This window comes from Bombina bombina, chromosome 2 (assembly GCF_027579735.1).
Source record: "Bombina bombina isolate aBomBom1 chromosome 2, aBomBom1.pri, whole genome shotgun sequence".
Taxonomy (NCBI): domain Eukaryota; kingdom Metazoa; phylum Chordata; class Amphibia; order Anura; family Bombinatoridae; genus Bombina; species Bombina bombina.
The window spans coordinates 1,109,588,280-1,109,601,501 of NC_069500.1; the positions used below are offsets into that span (position 1 = coordinate 1,109,588,280).

General features: G+C 38.1%; 1 protein-coding gene across 1 annotated transcript in view; it reads left to right on the plus strand.

The window, feature by feature from the left end:
- Window positions 1-13,222, plus strand: part of LOC128650086 (uncharacterized) — a 373,885-nt gene that overhangs the window by 213,548 nt on the left and 147,115 nt on the right. The window contains exons 12-13 of the mRNA XM_053703762.1: window positions 8,951-9,057; window positions 9,634-9,739. Coding sequence (XP_053559737.1) covers window positions 8,951-9,057; window positions 9,634-9,739 — 213 coding nt within the window. The remainder of the gene's footprint in view (window positions 1-8,950; window positions 9,058-9,633; window positions 9,740-13,222) is intronic.

Here is a 13,222-nt window from a genome sequence, read left to right on the forward strand (position 1 = left end):
AGTAATCGTTGACTCAGTTCCCGGTAGTGTCAGCTGCTTTGATCTAGAACAGGGGTGGGCAGACTTTTGTAAGGCAAGGGCTACCTTCAATTTTATTCCAAATGACGTGGTCACCTAACTAAAAAAAAAAAACACCAGTCTTGATAATAATAATTACAATAATGTATTTATTTAAAAATACAAAGAATAGTCAAGCACACACTTTATTTTTGCTACATATAGGACCTGCTGGCTGAAAAAAATATTTTTGCTACAAATAGGACCTGCTGGCTGAAAATTTTATTTTTGCCACAAATAAGACCTGCTGGCTGCAAATTTTATTTTTGCTGCAAATTGTATTTTGCTACAAATAGGACCTGCTGGCTGCAAATTGTATTTTTGCCACAAATAGGACCTGCTGGCTGCAAATTTTATTTTTGCTACAAATAGGACCTGCTGGCTGAAAATTGTATTTTTTCCACAAATAGGACGTGCTGGCTGAAAATGGTATTTTTGCCACAAATAGGACCTGCTGGCTGAAAATTTTATTTTTGCCACAAATAGGACCTGCTGGCTGAAAATTGTATTTTTGACACAAATAATAAAGCTTTAAGAATCAGCCACGCTCTTTAACAAATACAGCCGCGCTCTCTCTTTACTTACTGCGAGAGCTCTCTCTTTACGTCACGCTGGGACCATCAAGCAAACTTACCTGTGTACCACGCCTGCGTATGATAAGTAGTCTCACAATCGAGACTCATTCTACAAAGTAATTTTATTGGCTGGACGCCATGTCAGGTTGATTAGGGGGCAGGTCCTGTAACCAAAGCTGGGGCAGTGAGTTCAGCTACAGCTGCGTCGCACATGCTGAAGTACAGTGCCCATACCGCCATCATAGAGTCAGAGTCATAGCCGATTTCAAAAGTCTGCATAAGTGAAAGATTTTTCACAAATCTACGGTGGCGAAGCTCTTCATTCAGAATCTAGATTCTATCTAGAATTCTAGATTCTGAGTGAAGAGCCTCTCCACCGTAGATGTGTGAGAAATCTTTCTCTTATTATGCAGACTTTTGAAATCTTACAGGTGGTCACCTCAAAATTCACTTGCGGTCCACTGGTAGACCGCGATCACCATCTTGCCCACCCCTGATCTAGAAGATTTCCGAGACAAGATTTCCCAGAGAGGTAGCACAGTCCCAAGCCAGGGACTCTCGGTGGCCAGGTCTAGGGTGAGTAGTGGCTCAATCTCCACAAAGTATATGGCTTGGCACTGGCAGTGGGTTATCTCGCTGCCGCAAGCGTTTAAGGCCGCACTTGGATCTCCATCAAGGGTGTCTGAAGACTGTAGTTGTGGGCCTCCTCTTAATTTGTGGGCTAATGTCGTCATAAAAACATTTTAACTCCAAAGTGTAACACCTGTATAATTTTCTCATCTTGCTGGATGATATGGTATCCATAAATGATTTCAATGCCATATTTTCTAGTTGCATTATTATTGTATCACATTTTGGCAGGGGATATTCTTGTTTTACACTAGTTATCATGGAGGTTAAGAGGCTTATGAGCAAGAAGCCTTAACATACTCTGTGATGTGTCATTCAACTTTGCTATCTACAGGAGGATTGCTCAGTGTTTCCAATTCCTGCACTTATGTTCACTTTTTGCACTTAATACTAAAATACATTTGTAGCCTTTGGGGGTTGGAAGTGTTTGTTCCTCCGAATGTCCCTGGATTATATTCGTTTTGAAAATATTTTCTCCCTTATTTAGGAAGGCAAGCTTAATAAATCTTCTTATATTAATGTCTGTGCTATCTACAGGAACAGATTTTTAGCAGAAATGAAACTTAAGTATGTGATTCTAAACTACCTCAAAGGTTTTTATTCCAGCTTTAATCAAATATTTTTTCCTGTATGCTTTTCAAAGTTGTCATGAATTATTTGGTGCTCAGGAGCAGCAATGCATTTCTGTAAGATAGCTGCTGATTGGTGACTGCACATATATGCCTCTTGCCATTGGTTCACCAGATGTTTTCAGCTAGCTCCTAATAATGCATTTCTGCTTCTTCACATGCTCTATCTGAATAATGTAAGAAAAGGTTGTTTCTCATGTCCCTTTAAGTTTGTGGTGGAAACACTTTTAGTGTGTTGTTTATATTTACAGACCACCTATCACTGGCTTCAGTGCTGCTAGGAGTGACTCAATGTCACAAAATAATTTCAGAAAACTACAAATAAGGTCTTGGAAAATTAATTATTGAATTAGGTTCTTTTTTCCTTTGTGATGCTCATATGGCTATAGTTGGTATATACTTTTGGACTTTTCCTTTTTGAAGTCGATGTTCTTTATGGCTCTGAATAATCAATAATAGTACTGATGGGGAAAGTACTGCATATTTCTTTCTTAGGATATGAAGATTAAGTTTACATGAACAAATGACAATCCAAATCGTCTTTCTTTCATTTGGCCAGAGTTTTAAAAGCTCCCTTTAAAGTTTAAGGTCTAAATGTTCCAAAAAGGGCACACACACTTAGCTCAATGGTTTTCAAATGTTTTAATCTCAAAGTATATTTCTTTCCTGGCTCCAAAAGATCTGATAAAAATGTATAATGTATATGTTTGTACTTTATTGCAAGATCCTCTAGATCTTGCAGTGATAACTCCTGTTCCTCCGTGAAAGTGTGCTTTTGAATTCTATTTATTGCTCAAAAGAAGGAATGATCATCTTGTCCAGTTGTGAACTTAAAACAGCTGATTAAAAGGACAGGAAACCACACAATTCTCTTTCATGAATTGGATAGAACATACATTTTAAATAAACTTTCCAATTTATTTCTATTATCAAATTTGCTTTATTATCTTGTAAACCTTTGCTGAAGGAACAGCATTGCACTACTTGCAGCTAGATTAACACATCTAGTTAGCCAATCACAAGAGACAGATGTGTGCAGGCACCAATCAGCAGCTAGCTCAAACTAGTGTAGGATATGTGCGTATTCTTTTTCATCAAGGGATACCAAAAGAACAAAGCACATTTTAAAATAGAAGTGAATTTAAAAGTATCTTAAAATGACATGCTCTATCCAAATCATGCAAGTTTAATGTTGGCTTTCCTATCCCTTTAAGTTTGTAAATAGTTCTCATTTAAAATATGGAAGCATTGCATTGTCATTTTTGCAATAGGTCATTATGCATACGGATTATACTTCCATTTTGTTTGCAACTTTTCTTTTTTGATTCCAAAATATACAAATATATATATATATATAGTGTGTATTTCTCCAACATAGGTGTGTCCGGTCCACGGCGTCATCCTTACTTGTGGGATATTCTCTTCCCCAACAGGAAATGGCAAAGAGCCCAGCAAAGCTGGTCACATGATCCCTCCTAGGCTCCGCCTACCCCAGTCATTCTCTTTGCCGTTGCACAGGCAACATCTCCACGGAGATGGTTAAGAGTTTTTTGCAGATCTCTGCTTTATCTGTTTTACTTCACAAAAGGCTGGCAACTGTGCCAGACGTTCAAGCGTTTGTTCAGGCTCTGGTTAGAATCAGGCCTGTTTACAGACCCATGACTCCTCCCTGGAGTCTTAATCTAGTTCTTTCAGTTCTTCAAGGGGTTCCGTTTGAACCCTTACATTCCGTAGATATTAAATTATTATCTTGGAAAGTTTTGTTTTTGGTTGCAATTTCTTCTGCTAGAAGAGTTTCTGAGTTATCTGCTTTGCAGTGTTCCCCGCCCTATCTGGTGTTCCATGCAGATAAGGTGGTTTTGCGTACTAAGCCTGGTTTTCTTCCGAAGGTTGTTTCCAACAAAAATATTAACCAGGAGATAGTTGTACCTTCTTTGTGTCCGAATCCAGTTTCAAAGAAGGAACGTTTGTCACACAATTTGGACGTAGTCCGTGCTCTAAAATTCTATTTAGAGGCTACTAAGGATTTCAGACAAACATCTTCTTTGTTTGTTGTTTATTCTGGTAAAAGGAGAGGTCAAAAAGCAACTTCTACCTCTCTTTCTTTTTGGCTTAAAAGCATTATCCGATTGGCTTATGAGACTGCCGGACTGCAGCCTCCTGAAAGAATCACAGCTCACTCCACTAGGGCTGTGGCTTCCACATGGGCCTTCAAGAACGAGGCTTCTGTTGACCAGATATGTAAGGCAGCGACTTGGTCTTCACTGCACACTTTTGCCAAATTTTACAAATTTTATACTTTTGCTTCTTCAGAGGCTATTTTTGGGAGAAAGGTTTTGCAAGCCGTGGTGCCTTCCATTTAGGTGACCTGATTTGCTCCCTCCCTTCATCCGTGTCCTAAAGCTTTGGTATTGGTTCCCACAAGTAAGGATGACGCCGTGGACCGGACACACCTATGTTGGAGAAAACAGAATTTATGCTTACCTGATAAATTACTTTCTCCAACGGTGTGTCCGGTCCACGGCCCGCCCTGGTTTTTTTAATCAGGTCTGATGAATTATTTTCTCTAACTACAGTCACCAAGGTATCATATGATTTCTCCTATGCATATTCCTCCTGTACGTCGGTCGAATGACTGGGGTAGGCGGAGCCTAGGAGGGATCATGTGACCAGCTTTGCTGGGCTCTTTGCCATTTCCTGTTGGGGAAGAGAATATCCCACAAGTAAGGATGACGCCGTGGACCGGACACACCGTTGGAGAAAGTAATTTATCAGGTAAGCATAAATTCTGTTTTTTCTCTTATTTTGAGCTCACTGAATGTCTTTAACCGTGTCCCCAATGATGTCGACGTTTCCTGCTATCGGCCAGGAAAGCAGGGGCATTCTTTGTGGACTCCACCAGTGATTATTTTTCTGTTTATTTTTTTCTATTTTTTTCTTTTGTCTGCTTTTGCAGGCCTACCTTCTAAACAAGGCCTTTTTTGCCACTTACTTCTATTGATTACTTTGATTTATTGATTATTTTTTTTAAATGTTTTTTTATTCTTTTATTAAACCTTTACATTATACGGGTTACACAAGTTTTATCAGCGATCATCCAAATACAAGTAATAAAAGGAAAACCAAAACAATATAGTCTCTTGATGGCATAGATCAAAAAATTAAATTAAATATCCTATCATAAAAGTTTACAGTGGTGTAAAGGCTGCTAGCGATCATGAACCCACAGATTAACATGAGTTATACAGTGATCTTATAGCTAAAATAAGTAATTTAGACTTTATGTACCCTTCTCAGATAAATGTTATGGATTAAGTCATCTATATGTTTAGTTTGGTTAAAGCAATATTTTTCAAGGATAAATTAAGGGAAACCTGTGTCCTCCAATCTGAAACTGTTGGTAATACTTTTTCCCAAAATCGGGGCTCTAGTTGTTTTGCACAATTAATCATAATATTTAATAATCTAACCCTAAAGGAGCATGACAGTTTGACTGTTTTTTATTTATTAAAAATGCCAGAGGGTCCGCTGGCAAATATTACAGCACACCAGTAGGCTTAAATTAAATGGCATTGCCACCATATGTGGGCCATCATTCCTCTCAAGCTACATCCTGTCCTGCACTTCCCCTGTACATTGGGGTAAATTTTAGCTAATTTATGTGGGACCAGATACCAGCAGCATAGAAGCTTCATATTCATTTCAGTTATCCCCATTGAGGACACCGATTTACACATGCCGCTATATATCTGTTGACATTGTTTTTCTGATATTTTAACTTGAAGCTTTTCTGTCTAGGATTTGGTGAAAGAAGGTAATGCCCAGGAGTGATATTGTAACAATAACTTTTAAGTAATTGATAAGGTATCTTTGATCTGGTGTGGAGTTTGGCATAAGGTGTCAAAAGGGGTTAGAGATCTGGTAAGGTTTTCCTTTTTCGGGTGTCTATTGATATAGTGGGTCAATTGTTGGTAACTATACCAACTACCAAATATGTTGTGGGTCAAATGTGAAGGATCATCTTGTTGTTTCAATTTACCGTCCTTTACAACCTCGGCACACAGGATTAATCTATGTATGGTATTAGGTTCAGAGGGTCTAGTGGGTTGGTTGATTGAGTGTGATTGGCTATTTAATAAATGAAATAGGGGGAATGAATAGATGACACGTTATTCGGCTTAATCAGGAGTTTATCCAAAATGTTATATGTTTTAGTTACTAAAGACGGAATGGTGCTGGAAATTTTACTTTGTCCCTTCAATACCCCAAAAAAACTTCCTAATTGAAAGCTATCCCCTATTGAGTGTTCCAGTTGTACCCACTACTTTTTTAGTGCACTTTTGCACCAGTCTATCACCCTAACCAAAAAGGAAGCAGTTCTATAAAAGTGAATGTTGGGAACCCCTAAGTCTCATTGCTCTCTTTGCCTACAAATGGTTGCTTTCACAATTCTAGGGATTGCGAAATAGCCAAATATAAGAGTTCGTAGTATTTTGAAGTCTGTTAAGATATTTTTCAGAGACTATAATAGGCAAAGACTGAAAAATAATCATTTTTACAGTGTCAATGATCCGCAATAGTGATAAGTTCTTTAGATGCCATTTGTTTAATTTTAAGTAATAAATGGTAATTTTGAGAAAATAGTGATGTATTATCTGGAGAGATTTAAATTTCCAGGTATTTAACAGAGGTAAGTTTTGTTTTAAGGTGAAAGTCCTCTCTAATATGTCTCATATTAGGCTGGGGGGAAAAGATCCCTATGACTTCAGTATTATTTTGATAAATTTTGAAATTAGAGTATTTGCTGTATTGAGTTATTATGGCCTGTAAAGATGTGATTGGAGACATTGGCGTCAATAAAATGTCATCCGTGTAAGAACCAATTTATACAGTTGTTGCCCAACCTCAATACTCTCGATTTTGTCATTATTACGGATGTATGTAGCAAGGATCTCCATAACGAGTACAAACAATAACTGGGACAAGGGGCAACCCTGTCGTGTATTATTATGTATAGGGAAAGGTACAGAAAGTGAGTCATTTAGCCGCACTCTAGCACTTGGGCTGGAAAAAGCGCAAACATTCTATCTATAAGTAATTCACCAAACCCAAAGCAAAACATTGGCTGATGGAGAAAAGCCCAGTCAACCCTATTAAAGGCTTTGTCTGCATCTACAGACAAAAAATATTAAAGGCATAGGATTATTCTTAACATATTCCATGAGATTCAATATCTTTGTGGTATTATCCTGTGCTTCTCTCCGACGGTAAATCCAACCTAATTGGTATGGATCAACAGGGGTAAGATTTTATTAATTCTAGTTCAAGTTCTTCATATAGCGCTGATAAAGGGTACAGCTTGACTTATGCTTATTATACTGTCCCTGTTATTATAAAGATATAAGACTGGTATATATTGAGGCAGGTAGTCTAAACTGTCATAATTGTGCAGTGGGTATAAGCAATAAAAAATATATACAAATAATATGTGTAGAATATTCTGCTCACTAGTTATATTAATCTATCTGGTGCTGAGATGGTGATTCAGGTCTTGACGTTATGCAGCCTAATTCAGCGTGTTTGGATCACAGGGCTGCACTGTTAAAGCAGGTAAGAGCCCACTGCCATCTGTGCTAACAGCGGTTCTTAATCCCAGAGCCTCTGGTGCCTCTCTTCTCTAGAAGTGTAGAGTTCCCACGACGAAGAGCGTTTTGCAGTCATACAGTATATAGCTCCATTCTAGTAGGGAGATGATCTTTCTCATATGGCCGTTGCAGCGGTAGCGATTGTGAAACTTTTTCATCCTATTCTTACAGCTTGGGTGAGGTCCAGTGTAGTAGTGCTACATAATTTAGCTGTTCCTTGCCAAAAATAGTGTAAGTGTCCTCAGCATTGCAGGGATCTTCATGACTTTTTTTTTTTTTTTGTTAGTGCACATACAGCTACTGGATGAAAAATCAATGGTCATATCTAAGTAATATCTAAGTAACCTTGACAAGTTCTTATATTAGGACAATTTGTAATAAAGCATCAAATGCCATTAAAGAGAATTGTTTATTGTATTTCTGTATTATAGTGTGTCAAATGATATATTAAAGGGACACTGTACCCAAACATTTTCTTTCGTGATTCAGATTGAGCATGAAATTTTAAGCAACTTTCTAATTTACTCCTATTATCAAATTTTCTTCATTCTCTTGGTATCTTTATTTGAAATGCAAGAATGTAAGTTTAGATGCCGGCCCATTTTTGGTGAACAACCTGGGTTGTCCTTGCTCATTGGTGGATAAATTCATCCACCAATAAAAAAGTGCTGTCCAGAGTACTGAAACCAAAAAAAAGCTTAGATGCCTTCTTTTTCAAATAATGATAGCAAGAGAACGAAGAAAAAATGATAATAGGAGTAAATTACATGCTCTTTCTGAATTACAAAAGAAAAAAATTGGGTACAGTGTCCCTTTAAGAATAGACACCACAATTGAAGCTTCGGAGCACCTTCAGCTGCAGGTTCGCTTGTGCTTCTTAACCTATACGCCAACTGTAAAGTAGCGTATTCCAATTCCCCTAGACTTCTACGACCAGGGAGATCGATAGCCCGGCCAATCAGTCTCAAGCAGGGGGTGGCATTGCACAGGAGGCAATGTGGGCAATGATAAATGTGGGAAACGTATTGCTCCCCACTAGCCGCGTTGCCAGAGGCCGAGATGTACGCCAAGTCCATCCGAGGGTTAGTAAATCTAGCCTATTGTTACTCCTTTTTTTCTCTTTGTACATTATATTATGTTTGAGATATGTCAAATTGAAAAAAACTAATAGAGTTTGTTCAGAAAAAAAATGGTGCAATTAAATAATTTAAACTTGTTTAGATAATATTCATTGTTTTCCATTATCATTTAAATGTATTACTTGTTTTATATTAAACATTTAAATATATTTTTTGGATTGTCTATACCCAGAGTGATTAATGCAAACAAATTTGAAATAAAAAACATTAAAGTATTGAAAACTCAATAAGTAAACAAACCACAAATATTATAATAAAAAAAATCTTCTGACCAGGTGTGTGCCACTTATCTTGATGGATTCAGAGCCACTGCTGTCTGCCCTGTGGGAGGACCAAAAGCAGCAGAAAAAGGAAGGCGAACAGCTGAAAGTATTCTGAAGAGGTGTGTTTATTTGTGCGACTTAACCAATAGAATGAAGTAGCTTAATCATAGATATATAAAATTGTAACAAATACCATTATTTAGATCAAAGATTTCTGTTTTTGCTTACCAAGAGCTAGATTACAAGTGGATTGCATATATATTAGCACTATTGAGCGCTAACACCGCTCAAGTTAAATCAATAGCACTCCTATTCTTGAGCTTGTATTACAAGATGAAACTAAAATGGTAGTGCACAAGAAAAAGAATCATGCACACTAATGTCTGGAGCTTGTGTAGAGCGACACACTAACGCCTTTCCCCCATAGATTTTCTATAGGGTGCGCTACAAAACCCTCTTCTGCTTCTCTCTCGTACTAACCCTAAGGTGCACTAGGACAACTGCGCTAAAGCCGAAGGAACATTAAGAAATACTTTAAATATATGTGTTCTTCACTTAGAAGATGATATTTTTTTTATTTTAAATATATACAGTATATCTATATATTTATATATAATTGAATTGGTGACCATAGCTAAGAACTGACTATCTTCACTTCAGTTCTTTCATCTGTTTGTTGTGGATTTTTATTCTAGAACACAAGACATGTTTACACAGATTGGTTTGGAAGATTATACTGATGTGAATGTACAAATGATAGGTGCTGAAGATTCATACGGACCACATGGTAGTGGAAAAGAGGTGAGTACATTATTTATAGCCCCTTATTTAAATCATATATAGATTAATTCAAATGAGTTTAAAAATCTTCTTGATGGTGTCATTTTTGTTGGCCATTTAGCTTGGCTAAAGATAAACACATAAAACCCAATAAACACCTTTACTTGAACAAATTTAAAATAATACTTTAAGACACTTAGAGGTAGAAATGTAACAGGAAAAAAATTGTTGTTGAATTTGTTTTTTAATTTGAAAGATATTGATGGCAGAGTGTTTTGAAAGGAAGAATCCAGTCCCACTTGCATAAATTGGAGAATAGAAGGGTTCCATGCATACATAAATGCTCATCTATAATGGGTCTTTAAATACAGCTAATAATGGTTATTTTAGGTGGTTGACAAAAGCACTGCTCCTCAGTTCTATCCCTTAAGACCCTCTAACAAGCCCCATGTTGAGGACAGGTATATTAATCAAGCCCCTGATTACTTCACAGTTGTGGATATTCTGAAAACCTAGTCTGTTAGTGAGGCCTTAGAAGCTTTACTCTGAAGTACATGGGGTTTGCAAGCTAGTAACAATAAATTGCACAGTTTGAAATCTTCAGGTGCAACACAATTCACTAAGGAATGTAGTCGAACCATATGGTTCTAGCAAGCTGCTTCCCATTAAACTAGTATCCTTCCCACAGTAGCTAAACCAAAACAAACACATCTATACTATAATCGCGTTTGTCCATCGCCAGTTGCGCACACATCCTCATAGGACACATTACAAACGCGATTATAGTATTACCCCTTTTAAGGGCTATTGGTAGTTTAGTTTTAGATTAGGGGGTGTTTTTATTTTGGGGGTGAATTTTTATTTTTATAGGGGTATTAGTTTAGGTTTAACATTTTTATTTTGGATAGCTTTGTTTATTTTTTTTGTAATTTTACTTTTTTATTTTTTGTAACTTTAGCTTGGGGGTTTGTTTTTTTTAAACATAGTTTTTCTAGCAAGTTTAGGCCTAGATTTAGAGTTCGGCGGTAAAAGGGCTGTTAACGCTCCGCAGGCTTTTTTCTGGCCGCACCATAAATTTAACTCTGGTATCGAGAGTTAAAACAAATGCTGCGTTAGGCTCCAAAAAAGGAGCGTAGGGCATTTTTACCGCAAATGCAACTCTCGATACCAGAGTTGCTTACGGACGCGGCCGGCATCAAAAACGTGCTCGTGCACGATTCCCCCATAGGAAACAATGGGACTGTTTGAGCTGAAAAAAAACCTAACACCTGCAAAAAAGCAGCATTCAGCTCCTAACGCAGCCCCATTGTTTCCTATGGGGAAACACTTCCTACGTCTGCACCTAACACTCTAACATGTACCCCGAGTCTAAGCACCCCTAACCTTACACTTATTAACCCCTAATCTGCCACTCCCGCTATCGCTGACCCCTGCATATTATTATTAACCCCTAATCTTCCGCTCCGTAAACCGCCGCAACCTACGTTATCCCTATGTACCCCTAATCTGCTGCCCTAACATCGCCGACCCCTATGTTATATTTATTAACCCCTAATCTGCCCCCCACAACGTCGCCGACACCTACCTACACTTATTAACCCCTAATCTGCCGAGCGGACCTGAGCGCTACTATAATAAAGTTATTAACCCCGAATCCGCCTCACTAACCCTATCATAAATAGTATTAACCCCTAATCTGCCCTCCCTAACATCGCCGACACCTACCTTCAATTATTAACCCCTAATCTGACGACCGGAGCTCACCGCTATTCTAATAAATGTATTAACCCCTAAAGCTAAGTCTAACCCTAACACTAACACCCCCCTAACTTAAATATAATTTTAATCTAACGAAATAAATTAACTCTTATTAAATAAATTAATCCTATTTAAAGCTAAATACTTACCTGTAAAATAAACCCTAATATAGCTACAATATAAATTATAATTATATTATAGCTATTTTAGGATTAATATTTATTTTACAGGTAACTTTGTATTTATTTTAACTAGGTACAATAGCTATTAAATAGTTAAGAACTATTTAATAGTTACCTAGTTAAAATAATAACAAATTTACCTGTAAAATAAATCCTAACCTAAGATATAATTAAACCTAACACTACCCTATCAATAAAATAATTAAATAAACTACCTACAATTACCTACAATTAACCTAACACTACACTATCAATAAATTAAATAAACACAATTGCTACAAATAAATACAATTAAATAAACTAGCTAAAGTACAAAAAATAAAAAAGAACTAAGTTACAGAAAATAAAAAAATATTTACAAACATAAGAAAAATATTACAACAATTTTAAACTAATTACACCTACTCTAAGCCCCCTAATAAAATAACAAAGCCCCCCAAAATAATAAATTCCCTACCCTATTCTAAATTAAAAAAGTTACAAGCTCTTTTACCTTACCAGCCCTGAACAGGGCCCTTTGCGGGGCATGCCCCAAGAAGTTCAGCTCTTTTGCCTGTAAAAAAAAACATACAATACCCCCCCCCCCAACATTACAACCCACCACCCACATACCCCTAATCTAACCCAAACCCCCCTTAAATAAACCTAACACTAATCCCCTGAAGATCTTCCTACCTTGTCTTCACCATCCAGGTATCACCGATCCGTCCTGGTTCCAAGATCTTCATCCAACCCAAGCGGGGGTTGGCGATCCATAATCCGGTGCTGAAGAGGTCCAGAAGAGGCTCCAAAGTCTTCATCCTATCCGGGAAGAAGAGGCGATCCGGACCGGCAACCATCTTGATCCAAGCGGCATCTTCTATCTTCATCCGATGACGACCGGCTCCATCCTGAAGACCTCCACCGCGGACCCATCTTCTTCCGGCGACGTCCAACTGCAGAATGACGGTTCCTTTAAGGGACGTCATCCAAGATGGCGTCCCTCGAATTCCGATTGGCTGATAGGATTCTATCAGCCAATCGGAATTAAGGTAGGAATATTCTGATTGGCTGATGGAATCAGCCAATCAGAATCAAGTTCAATCCGATTGGCTGATCCAATCAGCCAATCAGATTGAGCTCGCATTCTATTGGCTGTTCCGATCAGCCAATAGAATGCGAGCTCAATCTGATTGGCTGATTGGATCAGCCAATCGGATTGAACTTGATTCTGATTGGCTGATTCCATCAGCCAATCAGAATATTCCTACCTTAATTCCGATTGGCTGATAGAATCCTATCAGCCAATCGGAATTCGAGGGACGCCATCTTGGATGACGTCCCTTAAAGGAACCGTCATTCTGCAGTTGGACGTCGCCGGAAGAAGATGGGTCCGCGGTGGAGGTCTTCAGGATGGAGCCGGTCGTCATCGGATGAAGATAGAAGATGCCGCTTGGATCAAGATGGTTGCCGGTCCGGATCGCCTCTTCTTCCCGGATAGGATGAAGACTTTGGAGCCTCTTCTGGACCTCTTCAGCACCGGATTATGGATCGCCAACCCCCGCTTGGGTTGGATGAAGATCTT